At 36.7% G+C, this 23,241-nt stretch overlaps 1 protein-coding gene across 14 annotated transcripts in view; it reads left to right on the top strand.

Annotated features, from left to right (window-relative positions):
• Positions 1–23,241, top strand: part of LOC126872127 (TLD domain-containing protein 2) — a 302,759-nt gene that overhangs the window by 234,466 nt on the left and 45,052 nt on the right. For 10 of the 14 annotated variants that reach the window (XM_050631724.1, XM_050631722.1, XM_050631719.1 and 7 more), the window contains 8 exons: positions 4,173–4,237; positions 16,902–17,127; positions 20,240–20,394; positions 20,489–20,881; positions 20,975–21,181; positions 21,266–21,625; positions 21,706–21,857; positions 22,805–22,975. In XM_050631724.1, the coding sequence (XP_050487681.1) occupies positions 4,173–4,237; positions 16,902–17,127; positions 20,240–20,394; positions 20,489–20,881; positions 20,975–21,181; positions 21,266–21,625; positions 21,706–21,857; positions 22,805–22,975 (1,729 nt within the window). Of the gene's footprint in view, positions 1–4,172; positions 4,238–16,901; positions 17,128–19,997; positions 20,161–20,239; positions 20,395–20,488; positions 20,882–20,974; positions 21,182–21,265; positions 21,626–21,705; positions 21,858–22,804; positions 22,976–23,241 lie in introns of those variants that run through there. The other 4 variants (XM_050631716.1, XM_050631717.1, XM_050631715.1 and 1 more) reach the window with 3 other exon arrangements.

Genomic DNA, 23,241 nt, shown 5'->3' with positions numbered 1-23,241 from the left:
AGAAGGAATTTCGCGACTATGTCGTGTACTTCTCCGCGAATGGCGATTCCCCGACATCCACCTACAAGAGTTTTGAACACAGTTCCTTTGAAAGCACAGGTATTGCCCTTGTATCAAGTCTATTTCGGTCGATTTTCATGGCTAAACGATCGTATCTTTTACGGTAAAATAGATTCGAATGACGTTGTAGACAACGATAGAAATCGATTACGTGAACAAACGTCTTTGAAATGTTTAAACGTCGTTGGAGAAGCAGCACGGCCATAACTCGGGCAGTTTAACGCTCGAATAAAGTAATCGATTATGAAAGTGTCATCCTGGCAGATCGTGCATTTACTTCGATATCGACCATTAATCCGTTTGGAAATGTCGAAAAACGAGTATACTTAATTTTGGCTATATTTCGTTTTAACGACAACAAATTAACTCGTTATGGTACAGGCACGGTAATTTGTTACAATATCGTAGATATCTTATTTTCTTTAAGTTTCAATAAATCAAAATTCAATTTCATTAAATAAAATTAAAAAAAAAAAAGAAAAATAGTCTAATTGCGGTTTAAGTGGAGGATACAACGACCAGAAATCCTTTTTTCTAGAGGATACAAAATAATTTTCTTCTCTCTTTTATTATAATAACTTGGCCTCTGTAGAGGTTTAAATGCCGTTTGAATGGAAAGAAACGTAGACCACCGAGGGGAAAAGGAACACGGAGGCGGCTCATCTTTCGAACTCCGAACAAAAAATACTAAGATAATTCCCGTTATTTTTATTACGCTCGTGTAAGCGGCCATTTATCTTTTTTATTAGCGGCGTGTAACGGAGACGTCGCGCTTAGTGATTAATTTAATTGCAAGTTGCGTTTAAACCTGCATTCCCGCCAGGTAACTTCCGTCATTTGCATTTCTGGCGAGAATCGCGTATAAAGAGGTCGTAAGTTTTATATTCTTCGTATCCACGAGGAATTGCCGCCAGATCACTATCGTTTTATCCCATCGACAATAATATTTCGAAAATCGTATCAAGTATAATAAAATTCTCTCTTATTCTTAGATATACAGAGTGGTTGGTAACTGGTGGTAAAAGCGGAAAGGGGGACAAATTTTTCGTTTGAGGCTTTGTTTCCGAGAAAATCGACTTGGAATTTTCGCTCGGTACGCATACACTTTATCGCGTCTCGTTATAACGGATCTCACTGTAGATCGTTGTCTCGATGGAAAAATTAAAAAACAAATTTTTATTCTATATTTTCGACTTCTTTTTTCGCGTAGAATCACCCCTTTCCGCTTGTACCACCAGTTACCAACCACCCTGTATATAATATACGTGAAAAAAACATATTCAGCTGTGAAACTAAATAAAGAGGCAATTTTATTAACACGATATCGATCGGCAACGTACCGAATTTCGAAATTGTTTCACTAAAGAAATGTTACTCATTACGTTGTTACTCCTTTGTAGTTTCCAATTTGCAGAAAATAAATTCCTCGGAATCGAACGGTCGAGTTAAATTCTTGCTGAGTCAAAGAAAATTAGTAAGCAGCGTGTTAATAACTCGAACAAAGATGAAATCAGCATGTTAATAATACACGACGAGTTAACGCACGTACTCCGTGGCTGTAGAAAGTCGACCGACCAGGTTCCAAAGCAAAATAATGAATGGATTTCCACGGTTCTAAATAAAAGGACAAATTATAACGAGTCATTGAAGCACGCGCCGTCACGACCAATGTCTTTTCAAATATTTCTTTAATAAAGTATAATCGCTCAAGTGGCTGGCTGCGGGATTGCGTTTCAGTGACCTTTTACCAAAAGGTGCACCGTTTCTCATGAAGAGAAGCTAACCCTCATAATAATGCCTGCAATAATACCAAAGTATCATGTTCGATCAATTCTTCTTCTATCATGTAACAATTCTTCGTGTCTGTATCGGTAACGTGAGAATTTTTGTTTCCTTGTCGTTTCCACTAGCGAAGAGACAAATAAAGCAACGAAGGCTACTAAATATTTTAATAGATTCATACACACGTAATCGTTTTCTTTTTTATCCCAAAACGTTTCGCTGCGAAGACGCAAACTATTTAAAATTTTCTTACGATCGTTGATTGATTATTTCGTAAATATCGCCGGACAACCACTAAGTTATCTATTTACCGTGTTTCCAAACGATACATTGAATTTTTAAACTTGAACGTAAAGTTATCCGAATATTGAAATACCAGAAATTTAATACTAGAACTACCAATAATTAATACGAAGCTATTTTTATCAAAAACCAGTCAAAATGACTGGTCTTTTAAAAAAAAAAAAAAAAAAAAAAAAATACGTAATAATAGAATACTTTTTTTTACAGAAACAATTCCATGTTATGTAGTATATTTTTGGTATTATTAATCCATCTGGGGCCATGATCCCTAAACGAGGATTGACACATTTATAAAATTGTAGAACCAGTCATTTTGACTGCTGTGGTATTTCTAGTGTTAGCATCTAACGATCTAGCGATCGATCCGGAATTTTCCAAATAACTGATATCGTCCTATTGAATGATACGCAGTAAAAATTTTAAAAACGCGTGGCAAATTGTACAAAACAAAGGAACTGGTTAATTGGGGTTCGATAAACAGATTGCAGAACCCTTTTACACTTCGACAAGTACCAGTCATTTTGACTGGTATTGGTACAAGTAGCCTTGATACAAAATTATTTCGAGTTTGAATACATAAAAAGCAAAATAAAATTCATTATATTATTCTTTTAGTTATCGTTACGAAAATCATTACATCATTGCGGAAAAAAGTATAACATGAAGTAAAAATTTGAAAATAAAATTGTAAAATTAGTCAATTTGACTGGTGTGATAGTTCTAATGTTAAATGACGGCTGAATATTTCTATCGATCTCCGTTTAATTCAGAAACGAAGCGAAGAAGTGAGAGCAGCGAGATGGAAAATGTCTTTGTGTGCATAGTCGGGCATTTACACGGACAGTGATCATTTTCCTCGCGATACGCGGTTATCTTTTCGATTTCCTTCTTCAAACAAAAATTGCCACACGCAGCTGATTGAAATCGATATGAATGCGCTATGACATTCCTATAAATTGCCACTTTATCGCGATTGTTACGATGGGGACGCGCTTCATTGATTTTCTCGGATAAAACCTGACATCCCTTGATTCCTAGGTACGTGTCTGCGCTGTAACAATCTAAATTAACAACGATCAAACGTATTTACCTGATTATTTCCCGAATATAATGGCCGTTCGCTTATCATCGCGCGCCCGTGTCGCCTGTTTGCCGTCATAAAGCTCTGCCATACGGCGAATTTGAAAATTAAGTCGGTATTGTTCCTTGAATCGCTCGTCCTCAGCCGCGTTTACGTAGCTAGAACGTTTCCTCGAGTTTCCGACACGTTGGATGCGTGACTGGAAGTTTGACGCTGTCGGTGATTTCAACGCATGTATAGAATGCTCGCACAGGCATGCCATATTGCCATAATGCCATAATACGGTCGATTTCGTGCATCTTAGGTTTGCCGCTAGACCGCGAATTTTTATACGTTTATTTGTTACACCGTATATTATTCTTCCATGAGCAAATGAATAATTGTTTCAATTCGCTTCTTTATTTTCAACATTCATTATCTTGCGTATTTTAGGAATTCATTAGTATCTGTTGAGAAACTTTAGAATTATCACAAACGTCTCTGCAATGACATAGTAAGAATTGCTTGCAATTAAATGGGGGAAAAATTGTGATTAATTTCTCTGATTTGTTCTCTGTTCTAGTTGGACATTGATTGTGTTCTCTTCTCTTATATTCTGTATTTTCTCATCTTTACATCGACGTATACCTTCAAAAAGATCAGAAATTAATCGTGAACTGAGAATTAGGCGGAATTAGAAAATTAGTAAAAAAGAGAGATTCGACTTTTGAGTGACTCGTGATACAAAGTTGTTAAATATTATGGGCTTTTTCCTGAACGAGCACTATGTCTTCTCAAATGATTAATTAATTCCAAGCAATTTGTATTTTAGCTTCGAGTCTAGCGTAATAAAATTTTCCCTCTGAATTGTAATTTACGATCGAATGATTTTTATTGAAGCCTGATTAACGTGACAGCGGAGCTTAATTTGAAATGATACTCACGATTCTCAATCTGTCTTTTTCAGATACAGACAGCGAAAGCGAGGATGGCTCGTCGACAAGGTTAAACTTCAACATCATCCCCTACACTGTGAGTAATTCGTTCCTCTATGCAAGACGAATGGAAACGATTGAAGAAAGTCAAGGAAAAGCAACGTAACCTCTGCTCGAGAATGCATAAATATCTGTTATCGATCGAATCTGTCACGATGCATTTGATTCATGCGCGAAGTTCTGATCGCTCGATCCATTCCATACGCGTTATTTACACACTGCTCTGAATTCGCATAAATCACATACTCCAAATTTTAAGCATTATCTTATATCTATTCTCTTTGCTCGAAGATTAATTGTGTAAAACTGTGTTCGTGAAAATCGCATCTTTTATTCAGGAACATCTAATTTTAACTATTGTTTCATTTAGTTTCTTTATGTAAAGATTGTGCCTTCTGTAATCATTTTGATAAAAATTAGATCTTTATGCAGAAATTAAGGTTGTATTTCTCAATCATTCGAGCAGACGTTGTCAAACATACTTTTTCATGAAATCTCTAAAAGATAAGCAGTCCTTCGAAACATTAGAATGTTTTGTCATGCGAAGAAGTTATCAGAGATAAATTGGCCTAAATTTCCAAGAGTAGATCAAAAACACGTTCGATTACGAATAAACTCGTTTCGTACATTTCGCCTTAAAAATGAAGGGAGACGAGTTAACCTGCTACTTGAATTTCTGATCATAAATTTAAGATGAGATTCTAGAGACGACAATAAAACCAAGTGACTTTTACAAATCTTTTTTAAAGCAACTACCGATCGTGTGAGATTAGACTTTTTTGGGATGAAAATAGAGAGTCTTGATGTACGAATCTAATTTTTTTATTTCTGTTTTTCTTGTTATTTATCGTATAACGTACAGGTCTTGTGACCGTTTTTGACAATGTAACCATTGTTGGCGTGCAGTGTAGCATTTGTCACGATCATCAAAATGCAGAAGTTAAGAAATTTTCTTATAATTTACGCTGATATCGAACCTATTTTTGAAAAAAAAAAGAAAAAAAAAAAAAAAAAAAAAAAAAAAAAAAAAAAAAGAAATAAATAAAAGATTAGAAAGTTCTAGTGTATTTAGAAGAAAAATTGAACTTTTCCAGGGGATAAATTGAGTTTATACTGTTTAAATGCATATTATAAGTAAATAATCAAATAAAAATGTCATCTTCGATTCTTGGAGAAATTTCGAACAAAGTGAACAAGCTTTTCTGTCAAAAATTGATTTATCGGTTTCTTAGTTATCGCCAGTTTAAAAAGTTAATAAATGACGAGCAGAGTTGAAATTAAAATTACATTTGTACTTCAAGATCGTGAATACATCTGAAAAGGATCTGGTCCCACATAACCAGTAGTTAGCCTAAACAAAATTCATAGAAATCCGTTGCTCTTATTTTTGTTGCACAAGAATCTCCTCCTAATTCTTCAAACGTCTACAATAAGATATTTTTACTTAACTATGAACACGGTTCATAGATCAAAGCGCAGAAGAATTATTGGCCAACACATTTGATGAAATTCACGTGCCTCAACGAGTTAGCAAGCATGATTCATCGTCACATAGTTTACCAGCAAATATCAGGAAATTCTCGTTCATCTTCAATTATCAAACCGTTACAGCTCGCGTATGTTCTTTTCTTATCTTTATACCGCGTGAAATATTGTCTATATATTTATTTAGACAAGAAATTTATTGCGCGTGAAACACTTCCTAATGTTTAATCGTTCGCTGTTGTCATTTCCACGTTCTTCGTTGTTCGTGTGATCGATGATTTTAGATTATCTAACTATGTAACGCCACTATCATCGTAATCTTCGAACTTGCATATTTTATTTGATATAAGAATTTACCGAATCTAGAAATACTGTTAGAGAACTTGATCGAGTGGCGAACAGATGTTTAGAAGATAAATATTCAAAGAACTTTTATTAACACTTGGTAAAATATTGTACGCATAGTTTTCAACATTGAGGGAAGAGAAATATGGACAGGAAAAAGGTAACAGAAGCCTTCTGTGTTATGATAATTTCCCTCGAATTTGTTTACATTCTTGCGATAAATGTATTCGTCTATCTACATTTCGATAAAAGTCTATTTAACCTGAGAAGGTTCACTACGATAGTGTAACAGTCAAATGTGTTTTATTATTCATTTTCAACGATCCCTGAGATATAATAATTTGCAAAGTTGAAAGAAAGGACACGAAACTTAAAAAATACCAAAGCTGTTACTACCTATAGTGATCTTCTCCTCAAACTTATACTTCCACGACATAAAATTCTCACCCACTTAAAAGGAGTTCTATTACAAAAAAGAAAAAAAAAATAAAAATAAAAAATCGAAGAAACGCCCAATATGACAACAAACGAGTCTTCGGGGATGAGTCGATAATACGATTAAATCGCTTTTCACGAATAATAATAATACGCTCTCCGTGACTGCAAGCCATGGAAGACTAAGGAGAGATAATTTTGAAAGCTCGTAGAATAAATTTACTTGCGATTTCGTTGGCCGAGGTTTTTGGCGCGAATATATAGCGTTTATTGGTAACGCAAGGTTGGCTCGGTGAAACGAGCATGAGGCAGGTTGAACGAAACGCAGGTCGGTGTGTACGCACGCTAAATTACCCAAGCACTTGGACTCTGGTTGCATAATGACACGCTTATGCTTTCTTGAGCGTGCACATACGCCTTTCGCAAATCGACGCTCACTTTCTCGACGAACGCGTATATACACGCGCGTTGCTGGTAATCGATACGACATTTCACGGGGGCAGGGGAGGGAGAGAAAGAGTTAACGTGGTAATCGCCACGATTCTTATGAAAGCGATTCTGACGAAAGAATTCAGTATTAGATCAGTCGTATCGATAAATAATGCACCTTGGATCCTTTTCAATATCCGTGGTCGAATTTAAAATTGGGATTAAATCGTATTTAATCTTAGTACCTTCGACTTTGATATTACTAGAGTAGCTTGGTCATTATGACAACAGCATTGCTTATTACAGACAGATGATCCACTTTTGGCCAACTTTTTCTGGCCTCGATTGTATCGTACGTGTGAAATTAAATCGCACTTAATCGCGATATCTTGATTTTTATTTTTTAATAGACGGTGATTTTTTATTATTTTGTAACAACTTTCAATTTATTTTGAAACGATCACGCTACGTATCGTATATGGTTCACTTGTTTGCATTTGTACCGCTTTCTTGTTTCGATAGATTGTGTCTTAGAAACATACGGAGTACTCTCTATGAGAACACCGTATAAATATTTGTTTACATTCAGTGATTAGGATCTCAGGAATTAGTTGTACGATTCGTTTACGTAATTACACATCTGTTCGCAATTTTAACGCGGGCTAGCGATAAAATTGAAATTTATTCCATACACGTATGCCAATCGTGTCTCGTAAAATTCAAATTCATGGAGATTGGTGAAAGAGCAAACTTTCATTCTCCGGAACGTTCGGACATACGCGCTAGCATACTCGCAAATGGAGAGGCATGATTGCTTCTCGGTATAGTTTCCCTTCTAATTTCCTTTCCTCGGCGATTATCTTATATACAGGATGCACGGTGTCGCTCTATATAGATGTCCATAATCTCTTCAAGGAAAAAGCGATCCGGATTTCTTCGAATCTATCAACGATTCGCGTCGCTGCTCGTGTAATACCTTTCTCGAGATTATCTTGCTCACGATCGTCGCACATTATATTCTCTGAAAAGAGAAACCAACGTTAAACGATAGCAACATCGCTCCGTTGCCCTTGGAAAATCTGATCTCGATGGTCGATTCGCGACCATTCGAAAGCAAAACGTGCGCGATCCTTCGATGCAACAATTTACCTAGCCCGTTAACAGCCGAGGGAAATGCTTCAACTGCCTTAAGTTTAATAAAATCGAGAAGTTTATGTGGAAGATACACAATGGCGAAAAGGGTATCGAGCAAATTCTTGAAATTTTCTTTCGTAGTGACAATGTTAAAAATGCTGAATCTGGCGATGTGAATCGATTGAAAGAAAGCTGCAAACTAAATACCGCGTTAAGGGGTCATTGACTCTTAGTGGATTAGAATTATAACATCGTGTTAGGCTCCAGCAGTTTCGAGACTTTCTAAACTTCGAAGCTTCGAATCCTATCGCTAGATCGGAAAATCCGAATCGTTGCTCGATTCACGACTACTCGACTGCAACATACGATACTTCGAGATAGCAATTTAATATCGACAGATATACTCTGCATATAACAAGCACGTAAGTGGTTACATAAACACGTAGGCAACAGAGAGATCGAGTGACTCGAACCGTTATAGAAAGTTCTCATGAGCTCTCTCGCGTTCGATCCGCCGGTCTCTCCATTATCCCTGGCAACGGTACTGAAACGACTATGATTGCCCTATAATCCGTGCATCCTGGTGTAATCGTCGTTGCTCCGTACCGATTAGACCTCTGGTTTATGTTGTACGTTTCCCGTGCCCTTCACATCGCTCATCGATTAATGTCAGTAATACAGCTGGTCCTCTTATCTGTCGTCGATGCACTGCCACGACTGAAATACGGTCGATGTGGATGGTATTCGATGAGTATTGAACGAAATACAAGGGGAATCGACGTGAATCTAAAGAGATCCGGATATTTTGGCTGCTGTTCTAGGGATACTTGGGGATTACAGTGATACAAAAGTCGAAGTTGTTATTCTTAATCTTTAGGAATCTTGGAGATTTTAGGATAGCAGGAGATTTTTCAATTTTTGAGAGCTTGCAATATTTAGGTAGAAAATTACTCGAGTTTGTTATTGTAAATTGGTCTATCTAGTACGTCGTTACTCTTCCTTCTTTATTTATTCCTGTTATATTCCGATATCGACTACTACTTTCCTTTATTCTGTGTTTAATTCCAATGATTCTGTAAATAAGGATAAAGTTGGCACTTTTTGAGAATTATTTCGTTAATCAGGAAAGAAATCGCGACATTGTCCGTGTTTAATAATACGGACACGAGCTGAAACAGAAATGTCATAACGCGAAACTTGCGGTTAATACACGGATACCTGATAGATTTTCATTTTTGTCGAAAACCAAGCCTTAAACGAAGAAACGTTATTCTTCCTTTTTCGACTTATTCATCGGTCAATGATGTAGAATCATCATCCGGTCGCCCGTACCGTGATTTTGCACGCATTCTGTATATGCGATCTGTCCAAAAACAATAACCGATCTTTTTAAAGATAACAAGACAAACGCATTGGTTTGAGGAAAATGTTCTATTTTATTCAACACGCATTCCTCTTGCGGCGAGATAATGATTTTTCAACGACTAACTAATGCGTCATATAATCGTTGCACGTCCTTTTGTGGAATTCTTGTCACTTTCAGGATGCTTGTCACAACCTTCCGCATGTCTCCAATGTTGTCGTAACGTTTCCCCTTAGTTGTCATTTGAGGCCGCGAAGATAAACAATAATTGCACGGTGCTAAATCTGGCGAACTGGTGGGTGGAGCAACATTCTAATTTGTTTGTTTTTTTTCTCAAGAAAAGAAGTTACAGCCGCCGCACGATTGGTACGGTGCATTACCATGTAACGGAACCAGATTTTCGAACGAACTCTGCTCTGACATTGATTGCTATAACGAAGGATTTATTTCCACGAAAGTTTCATATCGATGTCACTGATTTTTCCTAGTCTTAAGAAGTTCGATTATTTTTGCAACGGACCGTGTTGATACACGGATAAATTAAGAATTACTATATAAATTACTATAGCGTCGTAAAGAGCGTTGCGAAGATACCAAAGATTGATCAAATTGATTTTTAAATTAATTAACGAACTATTTACTAATTAATTAAGTTGGTATAATTTTTCAATTAAATTTGACATAGAGCGAAACACGAGTGCCATATCAAAAGCAAGATTCGCAAATTCGGTCAGAGTAATTTAATTTTTCAACTTGGAAAAATTCCATTGTCCGCGATAAACCGAAAGATATAACGAACATCTATCCGCGTTGGTAAATGGCAAATTTACTCGTCCTCCCTGTCCATCGAGGAACATCGACAAATTCTCTGCTCCTCCTCGCAGTTTTGTCGAGCGTGAACGACTCCTTCGAGACTTCTCTGCCACTTGACAGACTTTTTAAATGAAACCCGGTGCTTTTGCCCCTCGTCCAACCATATCGTTCTTCGTACTTTATTACGTGGCTCGATTTTTGCACGCTCGATGCTCGCCCCCTATCCTGGACCGCTGAAAAGCAACGTTCCGCGAGTTCTCGCCGAGTCATCGTCTCTCTCCGCTTTTAGTCGGCCGCGAGTCACTCGTTAGCTCGGTTGAGTTTTACTACGTAGAGGAAGGGAGTGAAAAAAAGTCCCGATGACATCGTTTGCGGCGGAAGACGGATCGTCTTTTTGAGGCGAGCCACTTCAAAAGCTGCCTTTTCAGCCACGATTTCACAGCCCGAGTAGTTTCAAACGAGCAGCTCTCTTTAAATCGCACTTAAAATGCTCCTTTGTGGATAACGAATCACTCGATCGTATTGCAGTTGCTGGCGGTCGTTGAAAGTATTACGAGAAAATTAGTGTACATTACTGTTCGTAAGTATCTAGGTACTTGGTGTGATTCGATCGAAGGATCCATATTTTTGCTATCTTCTTGACACTCGAAGGCTTCCGGAAGTTGCGAAGTCATCAGCAGCACTGTGCCCGGCAATTGCAGATTCTGAAAAATCCGAAAATCCTCGAAGCTTCCTTTGAACTTTCAAAGGCTTCCGATTCTAAGGACCTAAACATGCTAAAGAAGATTCTAAAAATTTCTTTTAATTCGTGTCAGCCGTTTTTCACCTCTAACCGCTTCATCTCGGTACCCTCGAGTAATCAAAGCACACGCACATCTAAACCAATCCAAGGCAGCGACTTCTGCAGAACCAGCCTTCCTTAAACATCTGCACACGTTCCAGTAAGCAATCTGAATGCCGGACATGTTCGCGCTAGACGTTCTCCAAACGTCTTTCCTTCTTGCCCACTTTTCCAATTAACGATCGTCTCTCGTCGCTTAGACACATCGTCCATAAATATCCAGACGCTTCTAAATTATTGCTAAAGATATTGGGTTGTTCGAAAACTTCGTAGTTCCGAAGAAAAATTGGATTTTCTTCTAAGAGAATTTCGAAGAAAATTTGACTTAATTCCGTCGTTCGCTGTCGCGTTTCTAACGCTCGTAACTCATACCGCGGCAAATGAATAATTCCAAGTTTCTGGAATAAATCGCTTAAAAAGATGTTGAATTCCTTACGTCGCATGAATTATTCAGAGAACTTGTTCGGCTTTCTTTTTGCGAAACTCCGACACTCCATAAAGATGGAAAAAACACCATCTCGATACAGTGGATCAAGAATTACGTGGCCTGATGCAAGAACCTAATGAAACGGAACAAAAGCGGTCATCCTGTTCGTCGATTAATTAATCAATCGATGGTGATGGAAGTTGCCGACAGGCAAAGCCCTGTCTTGTCGGCAAGGGATAATTGCATTCCACTCTCGCCTCGTTACCTGTAACGTCTTATCGTCGGATAATAGCCTCCAATGATACGGAAGCTGATACGAAAGATAAGGACGATAACTGTGGTAAGTGGAACGAACAGAGAGGATGCATCGGGATGCGGAGCTTCGAGGCCAGGCAAAGTTATTATCGGATACGTAAACCGCGAAAATGCGGCGCACGACCCTGAATAAGAAGCTGATAGGAAGGTGGAAGGGCGCAAGACGAAGGTAACTCGGCTACAAAAGAAAAGAAAAGAGGGAAGAATCGGGACAACGGATGCTTTCTTAGCCGATCTTTTGTGAATGGGACAGCTCTCCCTCTCGACGCCAAGCATCTATCAGAGGTGCTCATTTCATCTTTCATCGAAGGCTACAATCTGTTAAATTTATGTCCACCAGGCTATAAATAATTGTTTTACAACCGCTAAACGGTATTATTTATCGTTAGGTTATAGATGACTACGATAGTTTGCGTTGGCTCCGAATCTACTTATTTAATTTTATGATTTCCCAATTCAATTTGTGTTTTGTATAATACCTGTTGATATAATACATGTAAAACTCCTGCAGATATAGTGGCAGATAACCCGCCGCTATTTAGCCTTAGCATAATTTCTGGCTCGTTCAGCGGTTCAAAAGATCTCGGCCGGGTGTTTGAGCGAATGTTTGGAAAGTCAACATTTGGGCAGTCGCGGTGTCGATGATATGACTGTTTAGAAATGGTTATATTGCCAAAAAATAGAGATTTTGTCTAAAGGATCTGACCACGAAGTGCGGAAAGTGGCGATTTTGGTAAACGAACTGTGAGAAACTGCGTGGTAGTGATAACGAAATATTTGAATTGTGTCGATATTTTGTATCGATGTGTGTTGGTATTAATATCCAGAGCATCGTTACACGTAATATTAGAAGCAGAATATTGATATTATCGGTATTGTTACTTGCAATTAACCCTTGGACTGTAAACGGTTTTGCAGTACTCTCAAACTGTAAACGTAGATCTTTTATTTGATACATTTTTGAATAGACAATACACGTTAAAGAGATCACAGAAAATTCATATGACATCCTCAAACGTTCTAAATTAAGGTTATCGTAAAACTTTTTCCAGACAACCTTTTCCAGCCGGGGATTACTCCCTTGGGAGAAACTCAACCTGGTCGAAATAGCCCGGACATGAAATACCCACCTTTACGGTTTGAGGTTTAAATTAGAAGTATACCAGTCAAAATAAAATCCAAAACTGAAAATAAATCACGTATATAAATTTAATGTTATAAGTATTATACAATAAACATAACATGGAATATATAATTTAATTAGTAAAGAAATAGAATATTGTACTCAAAATACCAGTCTTCGATAGACAGTGAATCTGAAAATATTTTCTCTAAATGTTCTCCGTTTAAACGATTTCTTGTTTCATTTAGAACATTGTCCGTTTCGAAGAATAGCCGTTCAGACGAAACAGGTATTGCGCTTATTGCAAAATACTTTTTAGTTAGTTTTCTCAGAAGCGGATTATTGGATTGAATCGAAAATTTAATTGAGCAATTTCGGTAATATGCGTTAAATGTCGATACGGGAATATATTGTCGCATTAAATATATAAATTGAATTGAAAAGTATCGATATTTCGAATATAGTTATAAAAATTTACTCTCAACATATACACGTCGGTGCAAATTGAATTAAAAATTAATACAGTCGACATACATACCAATAATTGAAATGTAATCGATTGTTTTTCAATTTTTCGTGGCATTGTTGGCGCTCTTGTAGGAGAACGCAATAATTTGGATTAGATGCGAGTCTGACATGATACGAATCTTCCTGAATAAAAGAGCAAGCGAAACTCTAAACGAGGAAGTAGATTATGAATTTTCTTCTCCATAAATTTTTCTTTCCATTCTCTTAAAGGTTGCGGAAATTTTTTCGATGAAAACCACTGAAGCTCAAGACGCAGAAACTGAAACAATGCCGAGTTGCCCTCTTACTCTGACGTTTTACAAAACATCATCCTTTTTCTTCTCCTGGCTCGCGTTCTTTCTTTTTCTTCGGCTTAAAAGCTTCACCACCCCATCCGTGTCTTTTTTTGTCTTTTTCGGTCGATCTTTCAACTTGAAGCCGCACTAGCAACAACTCTTTCTCTTGACTGATCTTACTCGGAGGACTCATGACTTTATAACTACGAATTCTTCCCCTCTCTCGATTAATCTTCTCGATTGAAATAATCCTAAAAATCGCGAAAACATGGTGGACGTAGTTTCTGTAAATAAGGAACTCGTAATTGTAAGTTATGCAACCGTATCGATGACATAACGCATCAAATATTTTGCTAGGATCCCCTAGTCTGTCTATAAACCTCTATAATGAGATTATTCTCTATAAATCGACGAATAGCGTTTGTTTGGGAATGTCAAATGCGATTTTAAAGAGAAAAAAGAGTTTCGCTGTTATAGAAAAGATACTTGTACGTACGAATTTACTGAAACCTACGAAGAAACTTCTAAAATTGAAAACTCTTTCGTAACAAATAAGCTGTAAATAGCATAACACAATATTAACAGATACTCATGGCAAAGGCAATTTATATTCATCTCGATACAAAAACCATATTTCGAGTCGGAATTCCATAAAATGATTTAGACCCATCGAGGAACATCGTCAAACGCAGAAGTAGATCGAGTCACGTTATAGTCAGACGTTCTGTCTGTTCTTGATTGGAACGCGTGCTCGTCTAAATTCTACTGCACAGTAGATCGTGTCGCGTCATGATCAGACGTAGCATACTAAATTCAGTGAACCACCGTGGTAACACGACGATACATCACCATAAACTTATAATTAAACCAGATACAATCTAAAGCGAGGTTCGTTGATTAAACATTCATTCAAGTAGGATATGCATTGTTACGAAATGTCGAACTATCGTTAGACAGGCTGCGTTTAAAGGTCATTGGACACAAATTTGCATAAAAGCCATAATGTGCTGGCGAATGGACCGTTCTCGAGCCCCTCTTTCAAGAAATTCAATTTTCTGTCACCCGATATCTCCTTGCACACCATTTCTGCAGGATTATGCAAATAGCATAATAGTTCTTACGGCCATCGCGTGAATATATTTACGACTGTCATGGAACGGGAAATATGATCGAGAAGCTTCAGTGAGCTGGATGAAAAGAATTATTTTAACGAACACTGCAACGATATCATAAGTTTTCTCTTCTTTTTTTTTTTTTTTTTTTATAGTTTCGATGGGCGTACTTTTTTTAAATACTTTTTAATCTTTAATCTTCTCCGAAGATTCTCGTAATTTTTTTTGTATAGGCAATATCGGTACTATAAATGGGACAAATAAACGGAATAAATTTTAATAAATCATTACCTAACCAGATAGGTAGATACGTTTAGTTATGCTAATATTATATGTACCCACTTTACAAGAATATAAGAAGGAATAACGTATTTCACCATTTTACAACATTTTAAGAATTAAAATTACTTTTAGAAAAAAATAATTGTTTCACTTTAATCGACGCAGAAGGAATATCGTGTTTTTGCTGATCGTTTTATGGTCAACAAAGAGGCCGACGGAATTAAATTGAAATGAAAGCGTAAATTCAATTTTCCGCTCGTTCGTTTTGCTTTGCAACGGGCAGAGAGAACAACCGGATGAAACGAAACGTTTAAACGACGTCGAAGCACCGAGGACAGGTAACGTTTCACAGAACGTTGCACCATAACGTCGCAGGGAACCTTGCAAGATGATACCGGTGCTACCGTACAGACGCTGCAGTGAACCGCTACGCGAACATTTTAGTATTATGTTTCAGGAACTGCCTCGCACATTACGTTATACGTTTCTGGCCGTGTTACGACATTAGACATTGCATAAACGTCGGCTCTGTAAAATTCCACGAGGCATTCTTCGGCACATCGCGAAATGACATTCTTATCTTCTTTGGTTTCCCTTAATTTCATTTTACAACCTTTACAACAACGTCATCTGCATCGTCACGCGACATTATTGGCGAGAAAATCTTTTTACTATCTTCTTCTTTTCGTCTTTAGTGAGAAATGGTGCTCAGCTTGTTTAGAAATTAATTTATTATACTTGCACACGATAATTTTCATTCATAATAATATACGTCTTAGTTGTTCAAATTACACTTAAATGAAATAAAGTTATGTGTTAGCATCTTCCACGAGATTAATGATGGATAAATAGAGCTATATGATATTTCTGTAGAAATGGAGCCGCTACCCGCGAACGATTCGATCGAGTATGATCATCAGACGTTTGCAAATTGAGGCGCTAGATACGGCTTATGACGTTGCATCGGCATCGGTCCGTGAAATTGCGTTTCACTGATATTCGCTCGGTTCTAAACCGGTCTACCACCAGCTGGCACGTCAACGACGCGTCCAGACATACGATCGTCATCGATGCATGCCCCTTTCTCACGATCGATGATCCCTGATTGGCTTCCCGGCCAACCCGCATCGATTCAGCGGACCACACTACCTATTATACGCACGCAACCGTGGCCAGTGATTTGCATTTAGGGTTGGTTACCCTGCCACTGGATAGAGGGTGTGAAAGTTAGCTTGAAATAAAAGAGAATGACACTTCGGAAACAGTTTGAATTTTCTACATGGCTAACTTTTCTATCAATTGTTTTGATCAAGAAGAGAGAAATTTTATATCTTTCACGATGTTGTAAATACTTCGATTTCTTTAAATTTCACTAAATTACACAATCTAAGTGGAAGATATAAAACCGAAATGAATATTCTTGAAATTCGTTTTTATAGCCAGCATGTTAAAAGACGGAATTCGCTACGCTTATTAAGCTAATCAATGACTTACGACATAACTTATCAATGGTAATAAGTCCTGACGCGAGTGTAACCTTTTAGACGAAATATACCTTATGCTTGTAACAGTACAATGAACATTCTCTCTGTACATAAAAATAGATTATGTAAGATAAAAACAGATTATCTTTCATCAACGATGCAAGACGTCGAACAATGTAGTTTAAAAACCCCGCTCGTAATTAATCTCGTCGTGGACAATAAGGCACATTTGTTGTTCTCTTCTTATCGGACTGGTCTTTCTATTATACCAGACTAATCGTGTAATTTGTGACTATTTTCTTTGCCGCAGGTGGGTGATAGGGACACGCTGACGTCCGTGGCCGCGAGATTCGATACAACGCCATCCGAGCTGAGCAAATTTAACAGGCTCGGAAGTACTTTCATTTATCCCGGCCAGCAACTGTGGATACCGGTGGAAGGAGAAGGTCAAACAAAAGGCGGAACTACCGACGCACCTAGTCCGGATCCTTGCCACGATCACGAGTCCCAGGATGACCTACCTCCAGAAGAAAAAGGCAATTTATTTATTTACCTATTTATCTTGTTCAGTATTTTTTGTTTCAATTTTTTTACATATTCACAGTGGTTACAGAAAGCAAATATAGCTATTATATAAGAAATTTAGCATCGTATCTATTATAGCATTTACTAAAAGTGATTCATCAGGTCCAGGTACAGAATACCATGAAGGCGAAACAGAATCTGATAAAAAAGCACTTCAGTTGAAAATAAATTAATGCTTCTTGTAGTTACTGTAAATATTTAAATACGAATGATGAAAATGATAGCGGTGTAAGTTAAGATTTCAGGAATTTAAATTTAGTCACGTATTTCAATTTCTGAAAGTATTATCCTTTCTTCTTATTATATACAGCTATGATTCTCAATCCTGCATATTTTTTATTTAACTGATTTTAATTAACTTTAGTAAAAGAATAGGTAATCGAGATGATTCTATATTTACTTCCTAATTAAATATTATAACGCTGACGACAACTTGACCAATGTTGCGTGAGATTTGAAGGTTTAATGTTAATATATTTGCTACGCAATCTCTTTTGCAATTGTAATTTCCACGTGCACGTTTGTCTTTGATTGCTCTTTTAATTGACACAACCTTTAAAACGTTAATAACAAATATGTTGTTAAGAATCATAAAGATATTAGCGATAGGGAGATACAATAAATGTATTACAGTATTCGAAATTGAAGTAGAACGATCGAGACCAGTAGAGAATATAAGCTTTACTTAAACAAAACTGATCTCGAGATAAGAATTTCATTCCACTGGAAATTCGAGTGTCAGGCTGTTCCCTATACTTCTATTTCAGGATATTATCTCAATTTCTATCTTATGACGCGCTCGGATACTTGATGTTGTATTTTCTCCGAACTGTATCACATGTCGCTCGTATAATATGTAACTAGGTGAAGGTGATACGAAAAAGTACCATATGAATAGAAAAATTCACCACGTGACTTGTGGAATTCATTAACGTTCCATTACATATGATCTAACACCAGCAAAATGTTTCAGTACGTCGCTTACATACGAAGCGCATATTCGAAGACGTTAATATGACGAGTCAGGCGTCAGGTCTTATCTATCCAGCGTGTGCAATAGATCCGTATTAATATTCTACGCGGCACTTTGTATGTACAATGTACAATCAGATATAGCAGAGACCTAATTCATTTTGATATTTGGCCAGGTGACTCAATCCGTCTTAGCCGAACGCCACAAGGTTCTGTATTCCATTATTCATAGAAACACGTTAACGCCAATTTTCCTTTCGATTTATCGAATTTTTCTTTCTCATTATTCGCTGCACGATTCAGCGTTTTGATACGAGTACGTTTGTTGTGAGAATCATTGCACCTACCATATGCAATAGCTCGCAAAATTATGCGGACCAGGGATTAAAAATAGCATGATAATTTTGTAAATTTTCACGAAAAAGTTGCAGAAAAATTTGTTCAGCCAGTGGCCACTGAAAACCATACAAATAATGTACATCCGCAATATAGGTATATATGTACTCGTATACTATTTATTTATCTACATACAGTACTGTATCTTCTTGCCAGCCTCCTGCTCTTTATTCTCTGACCGCCGCGTATCCTCGCCCATCATTTTTTACAATTTTCTAGCCATAGTGCCTGTTTTACTAACTGGTTACATGCTGAGGTCTTAACCTTTTCTGGAATTTCCAAACTCATAGTGTTAGTATACATGTTAGATAGTATCTCCTTTACGATTTCACCATCTTTTGCTAAATAACGTGATTGAATCGTTTTAGTTTCTAAAATTTACCTCAAAATGTAAAATTTCATTGGCTTTATTATCAATACTAAACCACTATACTTCCATTAGCCATTAATCATAGGTGAAATTATAACCCTGTTTGATAGGTTGCCGGTTTCTATTGCAAAATACATACGTAGTAATAGAAGACTAAAAATAGCATGCGTGACGAAATTATACGAACAATAAAATACATCGGTTGTGTTTATCGAAATTAACTTCTAAGGAAAACTGACCATACAAAATATCGAATATATTAAAGATGTTTTTAAGACGTCGCAGTTCGCGGTGAGAAAAGAACATAAGTTGACCATTCGATGGCGCCACTTTACACAGTCCTGTCAAGTATATGATCGTAAAATCGAATGAATCGACGATTGGATATGAAGTCAGAAAAACAAAGTATGTATGTACTTAAAAGGAAAGAATCATAGACAGATTCATTGTGGTGTAGTTTTACGTAGTCGAATGTATACAAGAAGAAAATTTGTATGGTGAATCGATATACAGAGAAAACTGTGTTTCTTGTTTTCTTAGTCTGTTTCCCGCGCATTCTATGTTTCTTTCTCTTGATAAACATTTCAGTCGATAGCCGCGATTCAACCTAGTGAAATTTTTTATTGTATTTTTTGCGATTTAGTATTTTCTTTTTTGTTAGAATGTTTAAGGACGTATAGATAATTATACGTAACTCATTAACTAGTGCTAGTTTATTCATTTCCATATGCTTATTCGCAAATAATTAATTTCAATATTTTGAATGATTTGATATAAAATAAAACAATTGTGGTATATTTATTGGTATGTTTACAAAGATTTTGCAAACTTTCACGATTTCATATCTTAATTTCTGTTTTTTTCTTTTGTCATTCAACGTATGTATACATTTAGTAAGACGTCAGCTGATCGGCGTCACGATGTAAATACGATGTCACGAAAGAATATGGCGCACGGTCGTATACAACTTTCATATCTCGTTATGGTAGATATCAAACATAACCTATCAGGTATTGAAAAAAAAACAATGAACGTTGATTTTACTGTAAACATAGAAAATATGTTGTTGTTATACTGTTATTTGTTCTTCGTAATAGGCCAAGTAACTATTACCTAAAGGTTATATCACGTGAAACAAGATTTAAATTTCTCATAATTAAATACTATGAAATATTTGTTACATTCCTTTATAATATTGAAGTGGTACCAGACCACCTAATTTCTGTTTTTTTTTTTCTCAATATGGGTAAGCTTTATTTAGCTATAAGAAATGTTGTATATTTAATGAAATAATTGAATGCTTAACATCGTACTTTTCTTTCTAGAACTTTTAGACAACTTGAGGCCAGTGTCACCGAAACCAAGCCATGAAAGAGTGAAAACACCTCTTAGTGTTACCAATACAGTGATAGAAGAGGAGGAACAGCCATTTAAAGAAAGATTTTTGAAAATTAATGTTCGTCACATTACAGATGGTCAGGTAAGGTTTATGATTCAATTTACATTTAACGTAAAGCTTCTTACATTCTTTAATGACTTCATGTTGTTACTAAACTGTTGTTTTGTATTCATAGGGTGTTGTTGGTGGAGTGTTACTAGTTACGCCAAATGCAGTCATGTTTGATCCCAATGTTTCTGATCCCCTTGTAATTGAACATGGAGCTGAATCTTACGGTGTTATTGCACCAATGGAATTTGTAGTAAATGCTGCAATTTATTATGATATTGCACATATGCGAGTTGGACATACAGAATCTGGAAACTTAGATAAGAAGCCAGAAATTTATTATATGAAGAAACCTTCACCAATTGAAAATATTAAATGCCAGTCACCAGAAAAGGAGGAAAATTTTCCGGAATTAACGGCGGATGATGCTGAGAATGTATGCAGCTGTGCTGAGAGAGATGGAGATGCTTTTCCAAAGGCCTTTGAGAGAGATCTCGTTACTCCTACTAATCTTCAAAATGTACATGGATTTAAATATTAAACACTAACTACATTTTTGTAATGTGATGATTGTCAGACAATAAATTGAATTTTTTTTCTGTTTGATTCATAGGAAGAAGATACAACAACAACCAAAGAAAAAGAGAAGGAGAAAGAGAAAGAGAAGGAGACTAAAGCTGTGAGCGGTGGTGGTCAAGCAAGTAGAACATTAGAGGAGCGTAGACGTTCTATGCTTGACCATCACTGGCCAGTTCCTAGCAAAGATCAATATCCATGGCCCATCGAGGATGAACAACAAGATTCTTTAAATTCTGACAAAGTAAACTAATTACTCGTTATCACTAAAACTCAGTATGCTATTCTTAATCGAAATTCAAAATGTAATGAATGTTGATATTTGCAGGTGGACTCCGCGAAGTCGAAGGTGATTCCCGAAGGCGAAGAAGGATCTCTAGTCAAACTGTCATGCCACGACTCTGGTATTGACATACGTGACCCTAATCCCTCTTTCCCAGTAGTTCAACCAAATCCCACAAAGAAAGTTTATTCAGACGCAGATATTGTCTTATCTTCAGATTGGGTCCCTCCTATTACTATTGCTCCGACGAACGTTACAACTGATTCGGTAGATAGTGGTCCTGCCATTAACGGCAGGAAGAAGGCAAGTTCTGTATCTTTTAGCTTAGACAGTAATAATACGGAGGAACCTGAGAAAGATGAGGAACACAAAGACGACGATAAACAAGAGACTCGTAGAAATAAGGTAATACTATAATTTATATCTTTGTTATCTTTTTGATGTAATCTGTATCTTATTTTAATACTTACCGTAATTTGTTTCAGATGTTAAAACGATTATCATATCCTCTGTCATGGATGGAAGGGTTAACTGGCGAAAAGGAAGATGAAAGTAAATCTGGAACTGATAAAGTTTCGAGTCTTCCTAATAGCGCGGATTCTCATCATTCATCAGTTTTCAGCAAAGTTTTCTCAAGGTGATAATACTTAGCCCTGCTAAGTTTATAAAATTTTTATAAGAATTTTTTTTGTAATTTATATGGTACAATAATTTTTATAAATTAATATAATACGCTTTTATATTTTACTTTACTATTCGTGTATGTTAGGAATGAGTAATTCAATGAAAAAGAAATTTGCATACTTTCTATATACAGGAAAGGTTCTCAATGTTCCGGCCTCCTTATATGGTGTAACATTTATTTTTCATGTGGTTGCTTTCTGCTGAAATCTTTTAGAACTTAAAGTAACATTTATAGCATATCTGAGGCTATTCATAACGAAACAGAATTACATATATGATGACGCACAAGCTTGGTAAAACTTCTATCTCGAAAAACAAGTTTTGCTATGAATACCCTCATTTATTATAATATAGAATATTAATTAGAAATTTGCGCGTAGATGCAAGCGGCTTATTGCATTTGCGAAACGCGCTTTGGGATAATCCTTTTTTCGAATTTCTGAACGGAGTAAACGAATCAAAGGAATGGGCACGTGTAACATTTCCAACTCACAATCAGTCCAGACGTTGTCTTCTATAACCTTATACCATCATAGTCCGTTTTTTCAATTTTGTTCTTCCTTTTTTTTAAATTTTATTTTTTACGAAATGCTATCAATAAATTTGTCGCTGAAGGCGTATACCTATCAATGGTAAAAAATACATTCACCCTAGAGATTTCGCTCACGAAATAAGAACTTATCCTGGAATGACCTTTAGCGATTAATTTTATTTAGTAGTTACGTAAGTAAAGAAGAAAGTTGTGGCTCAAAAGGATTTTAAGGATATTGTCTATTTTTTCCGCTATTTTGAGACCAGTATGACCAATCAGACTGTGATGGTAAATCTGTGTTAAACATAAAGCTTAACTATGGTTTCCAATGTGACTAACAAAGAATATGTAATGGTGGTGGATATAAGCTCGCCGATCAACCTGGTGAGTGACTTTAGCTCGGGCCTGTTTGCTAAAACTCCCAGCGAAGAGAGCGGTGGGGGCGGTAGAGCCGGAGGAACACCTCCGCTTACCGCCTCCTCTCTCTCCCAGGACACCAGCAACCCTCAGATTTCACCTGGTCCAGGAGGGCTTATGGGGTGAGTTTGGGCCCGGTCATGAACCAGCAACTTATAATGTATCCACGTTAAAATCCACTTTCTCCTTATAATTTTTCTTTCGTATCTGCCCACTGTTGTTCCGCTCTCTTTCGCTCTCTCTTTCTCTCTCTCTCTCTCTTCTCTCTTCCCTTTCTCTTGCTCTATCTTTTTCTTACTCTTTTTATCTCTGATTGGGCTGTTGAATTTTATATTAATTTCATTGAACGTTTATCTTCTTAGATGTCTAGTTTGTTGTTCCTTGTTGT

This window comes from Bombus huntii, chromosome 12, assembly GCF_024542735.1.
Source record: "Bombus huntii isolate Logan2020A chromosome 12, iyBomHunt1.1, whole genome shotgun sequence".
NCBI classification, from domain to species: Eukaryota; Metazoa; Arthropoda; class Insecta; order Hymenoptera; family Apidae; genus Bombus; species Bombus huntii.
The sequence above is the reverse complement of the archived record's forward strand: the minus strand, read 5'-3'. Positions and strand labels throughout refer to the sequence as shown.